The 22,130-nt window shown below is 44.0% G+C and overlaps 1 protein-coding gene across 7 annotated transcripts in view; it reads right to left on the minus strand.

Moving 5' to 3' along the window:
* Positions 1 to 3,558: 3,558 nt before the first annotated feature.
* Mlh1 (mutL homolog 1) overlaps positions 3,559 to 22,130 on the minus strand; it is a 41,556-nt gene continuing 22,984 nt past the window's right edge. For 5 of the 7 annotated variants that reach the window (XM_076577184.1, XM_076577180.1, XM_042281810.2 and 2 more), the window contains 8 exons: positions 18,492 to 18,868; positions 15,971 to 16,119; positions 11,192 to 11,300; positions 8,838 to 8,901; positions 6,744 to 6,908; positions 6,110 to 6,202; positions 5,836 to 5,949; positions 3,559 to 4,628 (listed from right to left, as the gene is read on the minus strand). In XM_076577184.1, coding sequence (XP_076433299.1) covers positions 4,461 to 4,628; positions 5,836 to 5,949; positions 6,110 to 6,202; positions 6,744 to 6,908; positions 8,838 to 8,901; positions 11,192 to 11,300; positions 15,971 to 16,119; positions 18,492 to 18,868 — 1,239 coding nt within the window. In that variant the 3' untranslated portion in view covers positions 3,559 to 4,460. Of the gene's footprint in view, positions 5,684 to 5,835; positions 5,950 to 6,109; positions 6,203 to 6,743; positions 6,909 to 8,837; positions 8,902 to 11,191; positions 11,301 to 15,970; positions 16,120 to 18,491; positions 18,869 to 22,130 lie in introns of all 7 variants that reach the window. The other 2 variants (XM_042281811.2, XM_076577179.1) reach the window with 2 other exon arrangements.

Raw genomic sequence — 22,130 nt, forward strand, 5'->3', positions numbered from 1 at the left:
ATATTTAAATTTATATAAAAATGTTAGAAAAAGATATGGGGAGTGTATATTAAACTTTATTGCATGGGGCAGAGGAAGTCTAGGCTCATACTCTTACAAGAGTATGGTACTTAGTCTCCGTATCCACTGTGCTATTCCTAGTATTTTCATCTGCTGCTTATTTGTGAAATGAAACCTCAGACAAGCTTGAGGGCTGAGGGAGGGGCAGTGCAGGCAGGTAGGAAATCTGCCTGGAGAACTATTAAACACACCTTTCTGCCAGCCAGGACTGGCACCATAGTCATTGTTACAGACGCTTTTTAGGACAAATCATGGCAGCCATGTATGGTCCTGTCTTGCCCTGTTCTTTTCTCAAGATGAGATAATCCAGAGCATAGAACTTTTTTTTGTTTAGTTTTTTTGAGAGACAGGGTCTTTGTAGCCCAGGTTGGCTTCCACCTCCTAGTCATCGTCATTGGGCCTCTTAGAGTGCTGGGATTCCAGGCATGTATCATCATGCCTGGTTCTAGAATAAAAATGCTTAAGAACTTTAATTTCATTTTTAAAGAGCCTAGTTCAAGATATCCCCCCCCCCCACTGTAGCCTCTTCATAGGGTTTGCGATTCTTTTGTCAGAATCAAGGTGGTTTCATGGGAATGATTACTGTAGCTCAAAGTGTTTACAAAGAAGCTATATTGAGGAAAAGTCTAATGAATCAAAGCCTCTTAATAAATCTAGACTTGCAACTAGAGAATAAAGTTACCTAAAAAGTGAATGATAGTTGTTCCCTTCTTCAGTCACTAGCCCTTCATTCTTAGGATATGGAAACTGTCCTGAGTTGAGAGCATCCTGTGCATTTATTTCCTAATGGGAACTACAGTTGTATGGGTAGGGGCGCGAATGCAGACTTAGCTTATCAGCTGATCAAGTGATCCAGCTCTTCACATGGAGAAGGCACCACTCAACCTGCACCCATCCTGGGCTCAGGAACCTCTCCTGAGAAGCCCTGGCCCCAGTTGTTCTCGTCTTTTCCAGGTGAAATGGCTCTTCTATTTCTCCTCTACAATACGTTGTTTTCCCTGGGCCCTTCTTCATTGCTTCCTGTGGTCTGTGCTTTACTTTAAACCCCTAGACATTCGTTCTTGGGCTGAGTGCTGTATTTCTGCTGAGGTTATCTGGACACTGAAGAGCTTTATTTTTATTACTGGTTTTAAAGAAAGTCCTGGCTAACTCCCAGTATACTAAATTTGACCACCCACCCCAGCAAGCCACTGTGACTGAGTAGTGAAGGCAAAGAAAGATTCATTTCACTTGGCCATGTTGGGAAGAACAGATAAAAGGGTTCTGGAACCCCAAATTAATTTCAAAGTGTTAACGGTGTAAAAGAGGGAACAAAGGAGACAGTTGGGGTATGCACTGCTGATGAAGCAACCAGTGGTCTGGCTGGTAATTAAGTTCAGGCCTGTGGAAGGCTCTGGAGAAGTGGTGTTGACATCTCTTGATGTTTCCATGACATAATCATTTCCCCTCCCAAGTGCAGCCTCATTCTTGTTAGTAGTTTCTCATTTTGAGAGATAATCTGTCCTAGGAGTGTTACTTGGGAGTCACCAGTCCTGTTATTCCTCAATTCCAAAGTAACTCCCAAACAGAATGACTTAGGAGGGAAAAAAAGATAAAGCCAGAGAAGGGCAAGATAGTTGCTGTCTCTTTTGCTTCCCCAGAATCCTCCAAACAGGAACACCTAGAAACACGCTGAGGGCCACTAAGTGGGCCACCTTAACTCTGACCAGTCAGAAGGCGGGCAAGCATGCTCTGGATTTTGTCCCTACTAGTAAATTAGCCTTGACTACAAATAGTAGGAGTCTTCTTACTTCTCTTACTGTTGACTGGATGGATGGATGGATTTGGCTCCCAGTTTAAACTCCATCATGACAGAGAAGGTGTGGCAGAATTCATGGGCAGGATGTGGCAGATGGTTCTCAAGCAGGGGACCTTCTCCTTGGCACTCAGTTCACACTTGTCAAGAGAATTTGCATCTCTACATGCTGGAGCTTCATTCAGTGAGTGGACCCTCAGGGCACCTTTGCCACGGCCCAGCACAAAGTGTAAGGTCTCTCTAGCTCTGTTCATCTCTAACAATTATGGATTCTTTGTCTGCACCCTCCTTTTCTGCAACTTTAAACATGTTCATCCTCCTTGTTCGTGTTTTTTCTCACCAGACTGCAGTTTCCATCTTTCTGTTTTGCATTGTCATTATCAACCTCAATAAACACAGTGGTAACCATGCCACCACCCAGAGGTTAAGCTGTCTTAAAATTGCCTTTGCCAAACAACTTAATCCATTACTTTTGAATTCAGCCTTACTCAAAGACATGAGAAAAGACAAAGCCAGGTCTTTGCCAGAACGCAACACAATAGCCTAGATGCCACTCCAGTCCGTGCTCCCCTCTCAAACCACATGAGCCACGCCCCCACTGGCTGCATGTCTTCTACACTCCCACTAGAGTCACCCATTAAGTTCTGTTTATAGTATTCCAGCGCTCCCTGGCCTGTAACTCCAGACTTGTCCACATCCTCTTGTACACCTCTTCCAAGGCTTATACACCACATGGCAAGTGTATCAAGTCAACCACCCTTGGCTGTCCGTCCATACTTGTTATACCAGTAACTTTTAGACAGGTTCGTGCAGGAACAAAATTCATGGGCTGTATAAAGGGATTTACAAAGAAAAGACTAGGCAGTCCAAGGATGGTATCTGCAAGCTGGAGAGGTAGAAAACTTGGTAGCTGCTCAGGTCACAAGGCTGGATGCCTTCGTAGGCCCAATCTGGCATCAAGAGCCTAGAAGATCCCTGGAGAGGAGTCTTGGTATTGTTTCCACCTTGGAAGGTGAAGAAGTTAAGACTCTGATGACAACGTCAGTGATGGATACAAGCAGGTGTACACTTTTCCTGAGATCTTCTCTTATCGGGACTACTGAAAGTTGCCTACTGCCCACTTTGAAGGTAAGTCTTCCCTGACCAGTTATCTGCTCTGGAAACACTGTCATAGACATGCCCAAGTGTCTTTCCCAGGTACTCTAAATCCAATCAAGTTGACAAGACCAGTATATACGTGCTCAGGACTTTTTTTTTTTTTTTTTTTTTTTTTTGGCAGGGAGGGTCTCACTCTGGAGTCTCCATTTGCCTGGAACTTACTATGTTGACCAGGCTGGTCCCAAGCTCACAGATGCACCTGCCTCTGCCTCCAAGTGCTGGAATTAAGACACATACCACCATGTCCTTGGGACTTTTTTGTAGCTAGAGTTTTCCTGCCTTGCCCACAGTCAAGGCAAATCTCTGTCACCCACCAGTCCCACAGCCGCTCAGACCCAACCAAGTAAACACAGAGACTTATATTGCTTACAAACTGTATGGCCGTGGCAGGCTTCTTGCTTACTGTTCTTATAGCTTAAATTAATCCATTTCAATAATCTATACCTTGCCACATGGCTCGTGGCTTACCGGTGTCTTCACATGCTGCTTGTCCTGGCGGCAGCTGGCAGTGTCTCCTTCCGCCTTCCTGTTCTTTCTTTTCTCCTCTCTGTTAGTCCCGCCTATACTTCCTGCCTAGCCACTGGCCAATCAGTGTTTTATTTATTGACCAGAGTAATTTGACATACAGACCATCCCACAGCAGACTTTTTTTTTTTTTAAAGCAAACTGGAGTTTATTAAAGTTTTAAGATGGATTTAAGCCTGGGCATTGAGGGAGATGTGTAGGAAACCCAAGATACGGACTTCTCAAAAGTTGCTTTTCCAGGGCTGCTGCTGCTTCTTTTTTTTTTTTTTAAAAAAAGATTTATTTATTTATTATGTATACAGTGTTGTCTGCACACACCCTGCAGGCCAGAAGAGGGCACCAGAGCTCACTACAGATGGTTGTGAGCCACCATGTGGTTGCTGGGAATTGAACTCAGGACCTTTGGAAGAACAAGCAGTGCTCTTAACCTCTGAGCCATCTCTCCAGCTCCCCTAACCCCCAGGGCTTCTTTTAAAACGAACTTGAATGGATATAGCCTATGGTATCTGATAACTAATTTCCTGATTAAAAACATCACAGCATGATTTGGGAAAACTTCAAGAGTTTTTTTTTTTTTTTAAAGAGTGTATGTAGAAATGCCTCTTCAGGTGCCAAGGGGCTTTTTAGAGTCTTCAACACAACCCAATATATACTAGGTGAAAATCAGCTTAAATAGTTTTCCAATGTAAAATTATATATATATAAATACATTGAAACACATGTGAGTTTATTTGCAGCCAATCCACAGGCGAAGGCAAATGTGAAATTTTAACATTAAGTTGTAGCAACAACGTGGGATACAAAGCTATGAACAGTGAGCACTGGAAACCCTTGAGCACGCCAACTGTCCTGTGGCTTCCTTATCAGTGAAACATGCTTCGTCTTGGACAGTGAGTGTATACTCACTAAGGTGGTGTAGTATTTAACACCTCTCAAAGACTTTGTATAGATCTGGCAGGTTGGCAAGCTGCAGGACATTTCCATCCTCTGTGAAATGCTTTGGAGGCAGAAGGTGTGAGCGAAAAGCTTTATAGATAATGTGCTCCACAGTCCACTTCCAGGGCTTTGGAGGAGAGCCAGGCATGTCAGTCTGGAAAATACATGAAATTCGATTTATCTCCCCACATACCGGCTGTCCCACTGACATGACAGGCACTGGGCCTGGAAGGTCTTAGTGGTATGTAGTGGGGCTTCTACAGGACAGTCTTGAGGATCCTACACGTCTGAGCAGAAGCAGCAAGATTTGTGAAGAAGAAACGAAACCAGTATTTTGAGGAACCACTGCCTATGTTTTTGTTTCCACTCCAGTGGATCTAACATTTCTGAGCCTGACTCCTGGATCATAACTCGACAGCAAACCCGGGGTGTCTTAAGGTAGCACTGCTCTGACACTCCACGGAGGGTAGATGTGCCTCACTGCTCCTCTCTGTGGAAGCCTTGGCTGCCCCACGCATGGTTCTTTCCCACCTGCTGTGTGGTTCCCATCAAATAGGCTTAGAAGAGTTTGTGTGTCCACTTCCAGGGTGAGTTCCTGGGGTCTCAGCCAGCAGCCAGGGCTAGTTTTTGTTCCACCACATTAAGTACCAGAACCTCTGAGGACTCCAGGCGTCCCGAGCAGTGGACAACATGTGTACCATCACCAAGTGGCTGTGCACTACAGTGGCTAGCCTCTGGTTCTTAGAAACTCGTGACTCTCTGCCTTCCTCTGACACAGGAGGGAGCATTATCTGAAAAGTGGCGGGAAGCAGGAGGAACCCAGGCTCTTTTTGTCTGGTTGGCCTCTGAGGGATTATAGACATGGCTTCCTGGTAAAGAAGACAGAGAGCAGATGCAAAGCAGGGAGAAACTGAGGTAGACAGAAGACTGGTCTAGTACTGAAGACTTGAGCTGTCACACAGCTGCTAGCTTACAACACTGATCTCAGCTCTCCCTTTCACTGTCACAGGCACCTGTCCCTATCTGACAGGCTCTCGGATCATTCTAGAGGTCTATGTTCAAGTCCAGCAGAATGAAATAGAGTTCATGAATTAAAGCTGGCCATTGTAAAGAGTTGGGTGTGCTGCTACACACTTAGAATCCCAGCACTTAGGAGGCTGAAGCAGGAGTATCGAAAGTTCAAAGCCAACATGAGCCATATGCAAATTCCTGGGTTAAAAAAAAAAGTTGAGAGCTGTTGTTTGAACCTTGTCATATAAAGTGAAACTAGAGGATTTTAGAGATGATTTAAGTTCCATATCCTAAAGTACATGAGACCCGCCCCAGTCCTGGATGCTAGTGTGCATTAATTACCATAGTACCTGCTGGCCCGAAAGGGTTGACTCCTCCAGTATATACTGCTTCCGAATGGAGTAAAACACAGCACATTCTTTACTGAGGCTTTCAAAACATTCCTTCTCTTCATCCCAATTCACCTGATCCACAGAAGTCAATATAAGAAAAGCATTTAATATAGTGCTTTAACATTTCATTTATAAACATCACAGAAAGACAGACAGACACACACACACACACACACACACACACACACACACACACACACACACGTACTGCTTAGCATCTGCTGTTATATACCTCTGTAGCCAGTCGAAGGATGAAGAGAGGCAGTCCCTCCAAAGGGGGTACATAGTTGTCAATCAGAAGGGGTAATCCAATCAGGTTCCCTTCCTGCTTGGGGAGGTAGGGGCGGAGGGTGGGGCAAGAAAGGAGGGTAAGAAATAATGGCATTAAGGCTGATAGGTTTCATTTCTCTCATGTTTCTCCAAGCCCTATACTGGGTACGGGTTGTAGGATGGGCACTGTGAGACACAAGGTTAAGCATTTCAAAAGAGCCTTTGGTCAGGAACAACTTTTCCTTCTGGATCTGCTCAGAAACGTCAGGACAGAAGCCCCAAAGAACAAGAGAAAGATGAAGAAATGAAGCCATGGCATAGTGTCATTCTTCATGTGGCCTGTAAGGACTGGGATCTCAGCTTGTGTTCCCTAGGACTCTGTAAGAAACCTCCTCAGGGCAGGCCCCTGAGGGGATTTCGATAGAACAGCATGATGGATGACTATTGCTGTATCATCTCCAGTGCAAATGGGGAGTGGAGAAAATGTCATGTATGGCACATGCTGCTTCTGAGGGGAGGCCAGCCTTTTGGTTCTAACCCTGGAACTTGACTCTCATCTGAAAGAAAGCTCAAAGGCATGCAAATAGCTGCCCCACCTCATCAATTTCCAAAGAGAAATAGTCTGCAAGCATCTCAGCTTTCTTCTTCAGAAACTCAACAATGTATTCTGCAAGCCCTTCCTTTGGGCCGTCTTCCTCTGTCCAGCCACTTTCAGGACTGTCTAAGGCCAGCATGGCGAGGTCAAAGAGTGGTGCTGGTTCCTGGGAAGAAGCAAGAAGATGACAGGTATTAGGTGGGAAGCGTGAGTCCAACAGACCAAACTCAGTTCCGATATAAAGCACCGACGGCGACAGAATGCCCGCTCATCATTGCAGCGTTCAATACCTCCATTACCAGCAGAACAAGGAGACAGAAAATCATTATGGAGACAGTCAACAAGCACACGATGAGCACAAGATCCACGTGGCATTTATAGAACACCCTAGCAAGGTAATACTGATTCTTTTTCAGATGCACAAAGAACATAAACTGACAAAACACATGCTCCAGGCCATGAAACAAGTCTCAGTAAGTGTGAACACACTCAGGAATTGTCTTCAACCAAGCTAGAATTAAAGTAGAAATCAGTAACAGATTTCTGGAAAACCTCCAGGAGACTAGATGCTAAATGATGCAGACCTAAATACAGACAGCCTGGCTTACTCAGAAAGCTCCAGGTCCTAGCGAGAGATCCCGTCTCAAAAAGAAAACAATGACAAAAAACAAGAGGAAGTGGTAGACCCTGGGGAACAACACCTGACACTGTCCTCTGGCCCTACACACATGCACATAAATTTAAAACACCCACACAAAGCGAGAAGGGAAAGACGACATGAACAACTCTATCAGAGTGATAACCTGAATCTCTAATAGAGACTTTCCTATCATGGGATCTTCAAGCCCAGATTATTCTAAACAATGAGTAACAACCCTACAAAATGCTTTCAGAAAAAATAGCAAGGGAGAGCTTATGGACTCATCTATGAAGTCATCATTATCCTCTACTAAAAACTATACAAATACAATAAAAAACATGGCAGACTAGTAACACCCATGAACACAGACTAAATAAATAAATAAATAATAAATAAACTTGAGAAAATGAAATCTGGCAACACATAACCAAGCAGGGTTCATCTCAGGAGTGCAGGATTGGTTTAACACATGGAAACTTGTCAATGTATTTCACTATATTAATAGTCTAAAAAATAAAAAGATCATATCTTCGAGGAAGAAAAAGCATTTAAAAATTTTCAGTATCTATTACTAAATTAAAAAAAAATGAATTTCCCCAACATCTTAAGGGTACCCACAAAAACTCTCTCCAGCTACTAGCATATTCAACAACAAAAGTGTGACTACTTCCCCAAGACTGGAAGGAGAGGAGGGTTTCCATTCTCGCCACTTCTAGTTAACTCAGACTGCAACTGTCAAGACAAAGGGTGAGCATGCCCTGGGTAGGAGGAGGTAAAACTGCCTTCATTCTCAATATGATGACCATTTATGTAGAAAAACCCGACTCTATATAGGCACTAACCAAACTAGGTGAGTTTAGCAAAACTGCAAGATACAAAAATCTATGTAAAAAAACTCACGTGCATTTCTGTAGTCTGGCAATAAACATTAGAAATTGAAACTGATAAATTGCCATGTACAGTACCATAGAAAAAGTGAGACATTAAGCTACTAAAATTTATCTTTTCTCAAAAGTTATCTACAGATGCAATACAATCTTAAATTTCCAAAGGCTTAATTAAAATTTGGCACCAAAACCTTCTTGGAACAGACGAGCTAGAATCGTTAGAGGTTTATAGTCAAGTCCAATGGCAGAGTGTGTGCCTCCTACAGTGCCACACAATAAAGAAGAAGCAAACACACACCCCATCCCTGTTCCAACTATGGTTTTAGAGAATATTTCGACTTTTAATTTCAAGTAAATATGTAGTAACAGCTATAACAAGAAGCATTTGTTTAAGCTGGCTACAAAAGTAACTATTTACCTGAAAAGTTTCAACCAAAAAACTTTATTGACACAAACTCTTAAACATACTTTGGAGAGTTTACATTTGCTAAGTAGTAAATCACTGTATAGCTCATACTCTGAGAAACAATCAGCTGCCATTTCAGAAGTAAGGAGGAAAGAAACTTACCGATAACCTTAGAACACCAAAATTGGCAAAATCATAAATGAGTATCTGGTAGAACAGCTCTTCACTGAAAATAAAAATGGAAGACTTTAAGAAAAATAAATGTGCTTGAAGGCCGAGCAGCAAGGACAGAATGGGACGAAGATGCTGCTGCCTGGCTGTGAACCTGGCTAAAGAGGTCTTCTCTACGTAAAGCACTGGGATTGCTAACGGACTCTGCCTGGACTCGGCAGCCATCCCTCCCAGACAAGTCCAAACACAGGCTGGCTCACATCCTCCTCTCTAGTGCTGTAAAGGCTTTAAACGCTGCAATGAAACCTAAACCACTGTCTGCAGAACTTTCCCTAGTAGAGCACTAGAGATTACCCTCTGACAACTCACCATTAAACACCACAGGGTGCAGTACTTGCCCTGCTTATGAAGGCCTGGGTTTCATCCTCAGCACCACAGAAACAGTTATATGGGAAAAAAGTACATGGGGCATTTAGAAAGGGCAGCTTTCCCTGATCGTCAGAAATGGACCCCAAGGCAGAATTATATGGCACTGATTTTTGCGGGGGAGGGATGAGGTGGGATAAAAGGTCTTGCTATGTAGCCCAAAATGGAACTCACAGTCATTCTTTACCTACACCTGCCAAGTGCTGGGATTGTAGGTGTTTGCCCCACGTCTGGAAGTGCACTGATATTTGAGTTAGTATGTTGCACTGGCTGATAACAACCCAAGGACAGCAATCAAGTATGCATACTGAATTACTAATAAAAACCACGTTCTTCCTCACATGCAAAATCCTAGCCTACAGTATAAATATGTAAACAAAGTATATGTGGGTACAGTATAACATGTAGAAAGGAGAACAAGGAAGGCTAAATATTAGGGGCTGAGAAAGACCTAAACACAGGTAAATGGCACAAGTCATGAAGGAAGACACAAAGCTAATTGTTTTTCTAGTTCCCACAGTCATGGTGTGAACTTTTCTACTTCATGAAATCAGTGTGGATGGATTGTGGATTTCAGATTCAGGTGTCAGTAAGAAGCTGCAGTTCTGGTACTAGCCATGACTGCTACTGTGAGAGGAAAGAAGGTGAACACCGGTGAGCTGTAGAGACACGCAAGTCACACACTCACAAGTGCTAGAAAAGTAAAAGCAGGGAGAGAGGCGTTCCCAATAGCCCAGCTCACGGCCACTGCTGTGGTTTGAACGCCAGCACTCCACCATGGGGTGCAGCTGGCAGACTAAGGCCGTAAGGGCAGGACTAGAGCTTCGTTCGGCCTGAGCTCCGGCTTCTGGACTGCTGAGGTCATGTACCCAGCTGTCTCAGACTCCTGCTGCCAGGAGCCGTTCCCACACAAGACCTTCCTTACCATGGCAGACTGCATCAGAATGCAGCCCAGATAAACTTATCTTCTCTTACGCTGCTTCTCACCATGTACTTGGCCACAGAAACAAGGAAAGGAGCTAACACACTGAATAAGTCAATGCAGTGAAACTTAGCACTATGCCAAAAAGGCTCCCAACCCAAGAAGGAGTCCGAATTCTGGAGAAAGTACTTGTGCCAGCCGGGAGCTTTAGGACTGGGGCTGCTTCTAGATTAGAGATGGCAAATAGATTTTTAGCCCATGTACCACGTTGATGCAGTGTACAGTGTCTATTCCATTTGTAAGACCAAGAAGCACTCTGAGGTCACAGAAAGATTTAGAATGGAAGTCCTAAAGTAGATAAGCGATACACAGTGGACATAGGCAGCAGCAACCTCCCATATACATCACCTATTTGAGAATACACTGACTAGAACCTCTAGATGTAACAGATTCTCACAGTCCCTGGAAACAAAAACTGTCACCAGGTGTCAACAAGGTGAATGGCACTATTGGGATTCTTTCCCATGTTGTGCAATAGCCTGACTTTGGTGGCTAGAATATAAGCTTTTCCTGCATTCTCAATGCCAAGAGAGAGGCATGGGCTTCCTTCTCTTGCCTCCCTGTAACCCTTTTGCACATAAGAGAAACCAGATGTCTAACAGCACAAAGCAGACATCAGCTGGTTATAGCCAACGTTTCCTGAGTGCTGAGCCAAGGGCTGGGCTTCTCTAGTCATTTATCCCCACAAAATATCAATCAAATTTAGTCTTACTATCCTGATTTACAGGTCAAATACATGAGATACGGTATAGAAAAGAAATTTCCCATCAAGGAAATGGAAAAAGGTTGGACCTGGTCATGTCGATGATTTTCAAGGCTATATCTATACCTGTCCTTTCCAGCCACCTCATATGCTCCTCCCCCCTCAACACCCAGCATTGGTGCCTGTCCCCAGAGACACTCTTCTAGTGGCTCCACTGCTGTCACACAGATTTACCTAAGCTTGGTAGTGTTGAGGAGGTATAGCTTGGTCTGGTGCTGTGCCAAGGCCCACTGAGGATTCACACAGCCCACAAAGGAATGGTTATGGAGCATCTCCCGAAGAGCTAGAAAACAAAACAAAACAAAACAAAAACCATGTAAGTAATGGAATCTCACTAAACACTTCTTCACACCCCACGCCCTGCACAAGCAAAGATGCCTCAACCAGATCTCCTGCTGAAAGAAACCAAATGTGGAACGACACACAATTTGCCTCTAAAGATGTACAGAGGAGTTGCTAAAAGATTAAGGGATATACAGGGTCAAAATGAAAGGCAAATTAGAAAGGCAGATATTTGACAAGATTTCTGAAGCCAGCTTACCCAAGAGTGAAAGGTTCCTCCAGAATTGGAACCTTCAGCTTTCATGGGCTCTGACAGTGGGAAAAGGAGGACAGATAAGAATGTTTGAAGGGACTGGAGAGACGGCTCAGTGGTTAGGAGCACTGACTGCTTTTCCAGAGGACCTGGGTTCATTTCCCAGCACTCACATGGCAGCTCACCACTGTCTGTAACTCCAAGATCTGACTCCCCACACACAGACATGCATGAAGGCAAAACAAACACCAATGCACATAAAAATAAATAAATTACACACACACACACACACACACACACACACACACACACAAAAGAATGATTTGAAATGGGGGCGGGGTCTAATGCCCACAGCTGGAGCTGAATTTCCAAGAACAGTACCCTGCCCATAAAGGGAAGCAATACCTGTGTCCATTCTTCAAACATCTGATGCTTGTGTGTTGGCAGTAAAGGAAAAGAAAAAAACAACCAACCCAAACCAAATCAAAACAAAACCCCTGACAGCCAGAGTGTACAGCCATAAACTCATCTTCACATGCTTCTACAGGCAGAAATGATGGCAGACAGACTGCCTGAGAACCCTAATGGAGATAGTGGTTTATACTAATACCAGGCTCCAAGTAATCCCCCAATAAAGGTACTAGTAACTAGCAGCTCTGTGTGTGTGTGTGCAAGTGCAATCTACATCATAAAAGAGAAACAGGAAACCAAGTTCCAGAATACAAAAACAAGCCCAGAAGACCTACAACGAATAGCCCTGGAGCCTGGAAACACTGCCAAGAACACGTACACTCAGAACTCACAACTGCAGACATCACGTGGACTCAGAAGAACCAGCAGGACTTCAGAACACCGAGAACGATGACAGCTGAGACAGCGGCAGGCGACAGACTAGACAACGTCAGTGGACTGAAGACAGTCTCACAGGATAGCCCAGAAAGGCAGAGAAGACGTGAGGACAGGACGAAAAAACAAAACTTAAGTCCAGAACGGGGTGGGGTGGGATGGAGGTAATATCTGAAAATACCCAACGGTCTCTCTCAAAGACGAAAAATGTAAGTCTTCCCTCAGTTCTAAGAAATGCAAATAAAACCCCCAAAACAAAAAAGAAAAAACCCCCAAACCAAACATCACCCCTCTCAACACTCTCAACTACACTCAAAAGCTACTGGGGAGTGGGGAACTAAAGAGCACTTAAATGCACTCAGAAAGAAAAGGGAGATTACCACGAATATTAAATATTTGACTCATGGCTGAATTTTCAATAGTAGAAATAAGAAACTACCACATACAATACAACAACAACAACAACAACAACAACAACAACAACAACAAACCCCACAAACAAAAAAACAATTATCAACCTGGAATTTTAAAAAACCAAAGTGATTTTGAGAAAACAAACTCAGCTTGTCATGGCCGTCGTTGCTATATTTGTGAGTTTTCATTGTTATGTAAGTTCTGTAATTATGCCCATAAAGACGATTACTTTCTTCACATGGGGACTAAGCAAAGCACCCCCCACACACACACTCATCTCCTCCCCAGTCCACTGGAAACTCGTATCTTTACAGGATGTTCTGTGTAGGTGGAGATGATTACTTTTAAAGCTGGAAAGCATCAAATAGTCTAGAATAACGAGCCACTGGAGGAGAAAGAGCAGTATAGTCCCCTGAAAGGAGGCCAAGAGTTCCTAAGAGGAAATTCATGGTCTCTCTAACCATCCCCAGCCAGCAGGAAGGCAGAATCCATGTCAGCTGGCCCAGCACAGGGCCTTTTCACAGAACTTCAAGGGCCTCTATTTTATCCCATCCAAAATGCTCTTCTAGCCTTAGAAGGTTTCTCTATGTGTTTTCCTCCATCCTGCAAAGACCAAAATGGAGAAAACCTATATCAAAGCTAAACCATACATCCTACTTCAAAACTGAGACTGTGGGTTTTGACATCTTCTCAGCACCAACAGATAAAGCTAAGCTAAGGAGGGATCTTAGCGCAGAGGCCCTGCCTCGCCTCCCAGGCCTCAGGGGTTGGGGTGGTTACTGCTTATTTGCCCTTCTGCCTGATGGGTCAGCAAAGTTCATTAAACAACCTGTGTGACCCCATTCATCTCAGCTACCACTCCAAGTATGGTGCAACACACCGCACAAATTAACTAACTAATATCATGTTGCGAATAATTAACTGATATGTAGCACATCAGTCCCTGTGAAAACCAGGTTAACAGTGTCCACATCTGATTCAAGACTGTTTACTGAAGAACAATACACTGACCGGACTTTGCATTTAAATATCAGGTGAGCCTACCCACAAAGGACATTGCCAGTACCGACTCACTGTGCTTGGCTATTCTTTGTGTGTTTTGGTTTGTTTTATTTTTTATTTTGTTTTTGACATGAAGTCCTACTATGTTATATTGTCCAGGCTAGCCTAGAATTCCTAGGCTGAAGTGATCCTCTTGCCTCAGTTTTCACAATGGTGAGGACTCAATGCAAGGACCACCATGCCAGGCCAGTTTTAGATTGTCCAGATATTTCCATGTAATCTGTTTTTCCTTTCCTCATCTCTTCATCTTTCCTTTTTTGGTCTCTAAAATAGAAGATGGAAGCATGTGCTCTCTCCAAAGACTATTTGAGAATTAAGTTAGAAAGTGTGCATGGATATATATTTTTTAGGTCACTTAGAACCATCATGTTGGCCTCAGCAAGACTCTAAATAAATATGACCACACTTGATATAGGCTGATTTTACCCTGTACCAGAAAGTTTATTAGTTAAAAATATCACTGAAATGATCTTTACTAACCTCTAAGCATGAGGGAGATTATCTAAAAACCACTCTGAGGAAAGCTGCTGAAGAAATCACGCAGCAGCTCATCTTTCTTAAGCAATTTAAAACTGCTTTCAGAGCTCCCGGCGTGGAGAGTAACTCAAAGGAATGCACAACCACAACACATCATGGAAATAACAATCGGGAGCCAATTGGCAACATGTACAATGGGCAGAAGCCCAGTCACAGGAAGACGTTGTGCATCACATGTAACTGGACAGAATGAGGGTGGGGTGGAGAGACCTAGCAGACACATATGGAGCAATACATGAATAAGTTCAGGCCTTCCCGTGTCGGCTCAGACCATGGTGACAGAGATGGAAACTGGAAGAAGCTGACATGGGGCAGCTATGGCAGAGGGTTCAGGCTTAGTGGATGGACTAATTTGCTCCTGAGCTGTACAATCTTTTCAAAAAGTAATTCAGGAGGCTGACATGGTGGCAGATGCCTGTAATCCCAGACCTAAGAGAGAGAAAACTCAAGGCTAATGTGGGCTACAAACTGAGTTCTAGGCTAGCCTAAACTATACAGTGAAACCCTGTCTCAAAACAATACAAAGTAACAATGCAGATGATCCTAGTTTATATTTTATAGTAATAGTGAAATTGATTGATTTTTTTCTACATTTATTTGTTGTGTATGTGGGTGGGTGGAGGTCACGCACGTACCACAGTGCACATGTAGAGGTCCGAGGACAACTTTCAGGAGTTGGTTTTCTTTTTCTACCATGTGGGTCAGATTATCGAGTCTGGTGTTTTTACCCAGGGAGCCATCTTGCAGGCCTTTCGGATTTACGCACGGCAGATGAAAACAGAAAGGTCACGGCCAGATGACAGATTCAAGCACAGAGCTGCCACCTGGAGCCTGCACGATCCCCACACTGGAAGAGTAGCTCCTCATAGGTGTGGAACACGGCTGTGAGGGCGGCACGGCTGTCACCGCCGGTCGGTCTCCTTACATCTAATTACTGACTCCGCCCTCCACTCACTTCTAAAACCTTCCAGCTAGTTTTCTATTAACAGGGACCAGGATGAAGTATGGTACTCAACTACTCTCAAAAGCTACTTCTGAGGATAACAAGGAAGGACTTAATCGGCCTTCAGGATATAAAAATTCCCCGCTTTCTTAACAAGTGTCTTACTGGTTACTTCTAATCAGCTGGTGATCTTCTAAGACAAATCAATCTCACATTCCGAGGCACAGAACAGCTAAGTCACAGTGTGAGGTCACACAGTGAAAATGGGAGTTGAGGATTTGAACTCCAGCGGCATGACCTGTCAAGTCTCAGCTAAGCACACCCCACTTGACAGGATAAATACTTCACTGCTCGTTCATGATGCTGCTTTTAGCAAAAACAGAAACAAAGTAGAAATTACTGCAATGACCACTGTGGCCACCCCTTCATTAATAGGAGTAACAGTTATTTTTGCTCACTGAAGAAGAAGAAGCCCTTCTCTTCCTGCTGAGAACTGTCTCCTGTGTAAGGGGAAACAGTCTATCCATGCAGCACACGGCAGTGCCCACCTGACAATATGAGTGCTTTCTACATTTCCAAAACCCTGAGTGCCACACACACCTCAGCACTTACGTACTCTCATGGCCTCGCTCACTAATTTCTTCCTGGAGACTCAAGACACTTGTGAGGTTAATGATCCTCCTCCGGGGGTAACAGGCAGCTGTCATTTCCTTCCGGGAGTCATTTTCCATCATCTCCACATCAGAATCTTCTCGATGTCTCTTTCTGCAATGAAAGGAAAGAACTCCAGATCTCCAGACTGTCCTGGAGCTCGCTCTGTAGACCAGGCTGGCCTCGAACTCAGAGATCTGCCTGCCTCTGTCTCTGAGTGCTGGGATTAAAGGTATGTGTTACCACTGCCCAGCTCCATTTTATTTTTTTTTTAACTCAGCGAGTGTATGTGTTGAACTTCAGAGAAATGAACAGCGTCTAAGTGCCGGTGGCAGCTTCCACATGCTGTGCTATGGCAGGCCAGTAGCTGTCCTGTGTCACACTACCTATCTGATAACCCTCAGATCTCAAGGGCCTTGAGCAAGTAAATAGACCTTGTCAAGCCTCATTCATTCATGAATCATTCCAAGATCCATCATCTGTCCATCTACCCATCCATCTGACACTGATACACACTAACTACATACAGCAGTGAACACATTAGAAAAGGGAAGCCCGCATGCTTACTGTCTAGCAGGAAAGTTAGCAACAGACAGACTTAAAATCCAATTTTAAATGCTTAATTAAAAAGTTCTTTTATGTGTACAGCTGTTTTGCCTGCATGTATGTCTGTACACCACATGCATTCCTGATGCCTATAGAGGCCAAAGAGGGCACTGGATTCCCTGGGAGTAGAGTTACAGACAGCTGTGACCCGGCATGTCCTAGATGCTAGGAATCATGGGTCATCTATAACCTGAGTCATCTGTAAGAACAACCAGTGCTCTTCTTAACTACTGAGCCATTTTTCTAGTTGAAGAAAAAAGTTTTAATAGTGGCAGATGCTAGGAAGAAAATACAAGGCCATGTAACAGACTGATGGGAATGTATGAGGGAAGGGATCTTTTTGTCTGAATGGACAACATGGTGGTTTGAGTGAGAATGACCCCCATATCTGAATACTTGGTCCCCAGTTGGTAGAACGTTTGGGAAGATTAGGATATATGGCCTTGTTGGAAGAGGTGTGTCACTGGGAGTGGGCTTGAGGTTTCAAAAGCCCATAGTAGGCCCAGTCTCTCTCATTCCGCCTCCAACTTGTAGATGAGATATAAGCTCTCAGCTACTGCTCCAGCGTCATGCCTGCCTGCCTGCCTGCCCACTGCCATGCTTCCTGCTATAGCGATGGTGGACTAGCCCTCTGAATTGTAAGAAGCCCCAAATTAATGCTTTTTCTTTGTAAGTTGCCTTCGTCATGGTGTCTCCTCATACCAACAGAAAATTAACTAAGACAGAATGCCTTTGGGAAAAGGTGACATTTGAGCTGAGACATGAGTGACAAGAGCCCAGAGTTCCAGGCTGAGGAACACCAAGGGCCTAAGAAGCTCAGCCAGTCCAGGCCAGTCCCAAGGGTCACGTGACTACAATACTGCAAGAGGGAAGAGGGAAGCAAGGTGAGATTTAGGCTATCATCCTATGTGTAATGCCCTGGAAAGGCTTTCAGTGGGAGGAATATAACCCTCTTTTTCTTTAAAGTTTTTTGACTGCCCTGTGATAAATAGCATTCAGTTCCCCAAATGATGAACAAATGGAATATTTCCTTGGCAGGGTAAGAACATTAAACAAGATAATACATATAAAGTACCCAGCATGAAAATACCTGCATCATTTATTCTCTGGCAAAACTTCCTTAAAAGCTGCCTTGGTAGGCCAAAGCAGGAACGAGCAAACCAGAGTTAAACAGTACGTCCACATGCAATGTTCACTCCGGTGCCAGAGCTCTTGATGGCACCTCCAGAACATGCACTTCGGGCAAGTGGTTTTCAACTGAGCACCAGGTCACTGCCAGCTCATGAGCCTCAGTGGGACTCGGCATTGGGGAACTTGTCAGAGCACACACTAGAAGTGCTCACGATTAAAAGGCCTTTTACTTACTCTAGCTCCACACTAACTCTTCTCCCCTGGGCTCACAAACGTCAGGGAACTCTGTAAACTGAGCTGCTTCTGAAGGGAGCAACAGCAGCTGTGGCGAGGATGGAGAGCCATTTCAGGCTTTTCTCTTCAGTCACACCGGGTGTCAAGGGTTTGCCAAGTGCTTTCTTAAAAACAAAAGTCGAGGGGGCTGGAGAGATGGCTCAGCGGTTAAGAGTACCAGCTGCTCTTCCAGAGGCCCTGAGTTTAATTCCCGAAACCACATGGTGGCTCCCAACCATCTATAATGAGATCTGGTGCCCTCTTCTTACCTGCAGGCATACATGCAGACAGAATACTGTATATATAATAAATAAATAAATCCTTCCAATGTGTTACTAAGACATAAACCACGAACATGTAAGACTCACAGGAAACCACGTGAGCCACTGTCAAATGCACACAGTAGCAGAAGGCACAACTCATTTGTGGAGAACCTGCTAGAAGACAGTTTTAATGGAGAACAAAGGAGGCCACACCTGGGGTTGCCTGGACTGGAAGAGGGTGCTGCTTTTTGTGCTGCTTCAGAAACCCCTCTTCCTGCGTCCCTCTCCAAGTTCTGACTGACGGCAGCTGCTTCTGTCGGGGCTGGGAGCTCAACCATCTCCTCATCCTTCTGCACGACTTCTTCAGGAGGGCCCTCTGTTCTCCCCCCTTGGACAGGGTCCTGGGGCTGGCTGGGCAGAACCTTGCCCAGAGGCTGTAGAAAGGCGTCAAGCTTCTGGTCCCGGGAGTCTGTACGGACCATCTGGTGAGCATAGACCTTGTCACCACTTCCACTAGTAGATGAGGAAGTCACACCTGTCGTGGGTTTAACCACCTCCCCAGAGGGTCCAGCAAGTCCTGGAAGCAAGGTCTGTTTCAAAAGAGAAGACAGAGGAAAGGGTCAGACTTTAGCACATAAATACCCAGATCCCAAAAAAGAACAGTACTGGATGAAGACATCAGAGCCAGATGGCGTTATATCAGGTATCAGTGCAGAAGCAAATTTCATTAAAGGAGTATAAAATGTTCATAAGCATAACATTCAAAAATTAAGCAAAGTTCTTATAATCTTAAAACTAGGTTGAAATAAAAAGTGAAAAATTTTTATATTTTGTCTATTTTTCTACTATAAAAAGATTTTATTTTTATGGTAAAACACACAGCATAAAACATACCATTGCATAAAACATACCATTTTAAACTATTTTTAAGCTAGAATACCATGGCAGTGAATACATTCACACAGCTGTGCATCCATTTCACCCCTCCCAACTCACACTAGACTTCCCATTCCCTCCTCATCCCAGGCCCTGGCAACTACCATTCCACAGTTTGGGTTTTTGTTGTTTTTTAATTTCTTTGTCAGGGGACTGACCCCAGGCCTCTCACATAATAAATGCGTATTCTACCACTCACTGAACTATAGCCTAAGAATTCTACTTTTGTTGTTGTTGTTGTTTTGTTTTTTGTTTTTTGTGTAGTTTTGGTGCCTGTCCTGGAACTCGCTCTGTAGACCAGGCTGGCCTCAAACTCACAGAGATCTGCCTGGTTCTGCCTCCCGAGTACTGAATTAAGGTGTGCACCACCACCGCCTAGCGAGAATTCTACTTTTAAATACATTTCCTTTCTTTATTCTGTCCACTGGTGTATAAAAACCAGTGACTACCCAGAAGCAGTGGAAACCCCAGGGTCCCAGATTCTAGTTACCAAATACCAATCCCACTGTGAGAGACGCAGAAAACTCCACTGAACTCCCAAGACTCACTGTGATGGAGGGGGACATACACTTATGCCTTCCTCAAGAGAAAAGTAAAATGTTCAACAGATTCTCCTGACGTCTTGATGTTCATAATTGAAACACAGGGAGAGAATGACAGGGACAAGGCCCAGCAGGGGATGATTCTGATGCAGCCACTCTGGATTCCAGCCCAATGTACTCCTGCTGTGGAGGCAGGGACTTACCACCCAGGTTCAAGTTTCACTGTGTGCTCTCTCTCTCTCTCCCCCACAGGAAAGCTTCAGCCCTATCCCATTCACCCATAGCAGAAACATGCCCAGTGATTTGGCTCCTTCCCACCAAAAAGAGGAAGATGGACACACGAATGAACCCAACAAAGGACGTCTTCAGATGAAGAATTACTGGTATAAAATGAATGGGAGGGGCAGGGTGACAGGCAAACTGACTGTAGGTTGTGATTCAGGAAGTTCTGAGCCAAATCAACAATGATGTGAATGTACCTAACACCACCGATCAGTACATACGGTCAAATGCCTCAAATGCTAAATTCTGTTATGTCTCTTTTAGCCATAGTTTGTAACATCCAAACATCACCACTTGGATCGGAGTATGAGAATTTACAACACTGTGAGAGAGGGCCACTGCCAGTATGGAAAACTAAGATATGATGATATGGCTTTTTTTTTTTTTTTTGATGGATCAAACCAGAATGAACAAAATTTACAAGTGAAAAGATTCTAGGCAAAAGAATGTTTTTAAGGGGCTGAGAGATGGCTCAGAGGTTAAGAGCCACTGGCTGCTCTTCCAGAGGACCTGGGTTCAATTCCCAGCACCCATATGGCAGCTTACAACTGTCTGTAACTCCAGTTCCAGGGGATCCAACAGCCTTACACATACATACATGCAGGCAAAACACCATTGCACATAAGGTAAAAATAAATTAATTTAAAAAAAGAAGCATGTTTGGTGTCTGAATATAGTTATGCCTCTAGATTCCAACTCAAAGGCAGTACAGAGGATCAGAGAGAGTTAAATAACACCACAAAGAAACAATCAACCAATCCAAATGCACATTATGCTACAGGAAACCTAGAGAAGTCACTGAGAACAGCATTTTTTAAAAAAGGATAAGCCAGGACTGTCAAGATGGCTCAGTGGGTAAAAGTGCTTGTGGCCAAACTTGATAACCTGGGTTAAGTCCTGGAAGTCACAGGCTAGAAGGGGAACACTGACTGGGAAAGTCACCTTCTGATCTCCACATGCTCGCCATAGTACATGTGTACGTCCCCCAGATAAAAGAAAGGCAGTGGCTTTACTTAACTCAGAGAGACTGAAGAGACTTGAAGGCAGGCCTGGTGGCACACACCTGTAATCCCAGTTCTTGGGAGGCAGAGGCAGGAGGATCAGAAGTTCAAGTTTCCTCAGCTACAAGCAAATTCAAGGCCATTCTAGGCTATGAAACCCTGTTTCCCCCAAAATAATAAATACACAAAGAGAGCACCAACTTAAGAGATTTAAAAAATGTAAGAAGCAAATATGACTGGACATCACTAGATACAGATGTGAACACAGGTGGTATTAAACGGACTCTCTCGATAATTAAGACATTTGAATATAGACTAAGTAGTAAATGATGTTATTGATATTAATTTTATTAGGTGTAGTATTTATATTATGTTATATAGAAACTTCTTAGATGTATAATGAAGTATTAGGAAGAAATCAATGTCTAAAATGTGCTTTCATATGTACTTTCCCCTTCACTAAGCAAGATAGGAATAGTTAAACCAGCAGGGCAAACACTGGTGTTGTTAAAGCTGGATAACAGGTATATGTACCATTTAATTTCACCTGTGCTCAGAAATATGCATAACAACAAAAACAAAGAAAGGTGTTCCCTCTATTCAAAAGGGAACACTTTCTTTGAAGACAGTCACAATGCAGAAGAGGGGCTGGGAGGATGGCTCAGTGGCAGGAACATCTGCTGAGCAAGCATGAGGACCTGATTCAAATGTCCGGCACTCCAGTCAAGTCTGGCCTGGCTACAGCATCTATTGCCCCATCACTGAGGCAGACAGGCAGATCCTGAGATCCCATGTGCCCGTCAGCCTCGCTCAGAGAGCACCAGTGCAGGGGAAGCCAGGCTCAAGGCAATAAGGAGATAGAAAAAAAAATTCAACATCCTGCTCTGGCCTCTGCATACAAGTGTGCGGCTGCATGACCTGCACACATGTGCATGGAACACACACACACACATACACGCACGCGCACACACACACACACACACACACACACACACACACACACACACACCAGAGAAAAATGTTACTGAAAGAAAACTATCAAAGCAGTACAAAGACAATTCAAAATTACATTAAAACAGTCTGAGTTTTTA

Source organism: Peromyscus maniculatus, chromosome 7, assembly GCF_049852395.1.
Source record: "Peromyscus maniculatus bairdii isolate BWxNUB_F1_BW_parent chromosome 7, HU_Pman_BW_mat_3.1, whole genome shotgun sequence".
Lineage (NCBI taxonomy): Eukaryota > Metazoa > Chordata > Mammalia > Rodentia > Cricetidae > Peromyscus > Peromyscus maniculatus.